Source organism: Propithecus coquereli, unplaced genomic scaffold (assembly GCF_000956105.1).
Source record: "Propithecus coquereli isolate 6110/MARCELLA unplaced genomic scaffold, Pcoq_1.0 Scaffold154, whole genome shotgun sequence".
In the NCBI taxonomy this organism is placed as follows: Eukaryota; Metazoa; Chordata; class Mammalia; order Primates; family Indriidae; genus Propithecus; species Propithecus coquereli.
This window is the reverse complement of record NW_012139858.1, coordinates 1,544,838-1,546,207: the sequence shown is the minus strand read 5'-3', so window position 1 is coordinate 1,546,207 and position 1,370 is coordinate 1,544,838. Positions and strand designations below refer to the sequence as shown.

Genomic DNA, 1,370 nt, shown 5'->3' with positions numbered 1-1,370 from the left:
AAAAATTGATTAAGCAAGTAAAAATTGTTTTCTACGCTATCAACGAGCACTTCAAGTTGCATATATTTAACAGATAAATTTGAACATTACTTAAAAGTACTCTCCTTATTGGACAGTTTATTTCCATGTTTTTTCTCAAGAGTGCAAATCTGGACAGAACCATAAAAATCAACCTGCATTTGATGGCAAAGTTTTCTTATTTCTCTATATTACCATATAAAGGGAAAATGAAGTATTTTGTTTTAGTGATATGGATCACTGGTTTTCAAGTGTATTCTGGAGTCCATAAATTGTTTATGAGAATTTTTTAATATCACTTTGGTATCTTAATAATAAATCTTAGAAACATTGCTTTGAATATATTCTGCCTCATCTGAATGAAATCAAGTTACCGCTATTGATTTCATTGTCCCTGTGTTTTATCATTATGTCGTGGGGTCAAGTTGTACTACCTCAGTTGTTTGGGGCTGATTAAGGAAAAACTCTAATTCTTAAGTTATGTTCCATAGCCAACTGTGTGTCATCGTATCTGGGACATGAGGCTATGGGCATATTGACTCAAAGAACCCTGGCCATTGCAGTCAATAAGACAGTTACATTGTGAGTAGCAATTGTTTTCAGGGAACAAAATCCATCCCATTTAATTAATGATGCTGGATTGAATATAATTAGCTTGAAAACAACTAAACTGGATGATTTCTAAGATACAAATGCAATTTAGTAATTAGAAGCCTTTTAAATTACTTTAGCTGTGGATAAAATCACACTGTAATTTATAGATTTATAAATTTAGATTTTTATGTATTGAGTTTATTTATAATTTTATCTGTCTAGTTTCAAGCAACCACGTTAATTTACAGCTTGTATGCCAAGACTCAAACCATCCCATTTTTCTTTAACTTTTCAGGTGTATTGGCACTCAAGTGCTCACATAATGGGTGAAGCCATGGAAAGAGTCTACGGTGGATGTTTATGTTATGGTCCACCAATAGAAAATGGATTCTATTATGACATGTACCTTGAAGAAGGGTATGTTATGTAACTGGATAAAGAATAATAAAGTCTGAATGACTGTAGGTCCATAAGTTATTTTTAAAGACATCTCAATAAAGGAAGAATGATACAGAGCTCATTGCTTCAGAGTCACCAAGTATTCCCATTATCAAAAGTTGGAATGTTGCAATTTACTTGAAGTAATAGAGGTTTTAATGAGATCTCTGTTCTAGATCGATGGAGGTAGAGCCCTGAGGTATGTTATGAAATAAAATGAAACTGGTCCTGTCCTCTCCTTTAAACCTGGTTAGAGTTAAGGGGTCATTAATGGGAAAGGTCTCCATGATGATCAAGGTAGAAACCACTGAAAATATAAA

General features: G+C 33.1%; 1 protein-coding gene across 1 annotated transcript in view; it reads left to right on the top strand.

The window, feature by feature from the left end:
- The window catches only part of TARS (threonyl-tRNA synthetase), a 29,046-nt gene that overhangs the window by 15,530 nt on the left and 12,146 nt on the right, over positions 1–1,370 (top strand). The window contains exon 9 of the mRNA XM_012640505.1: positions 908–1,029. Coding sequence (XP_012495959.1) covers positions 908–1,029 — 122 coding nt within the window. The remainder of the gene's footprint in view (positions 1–907; positions 1,030–1,370) is intronic.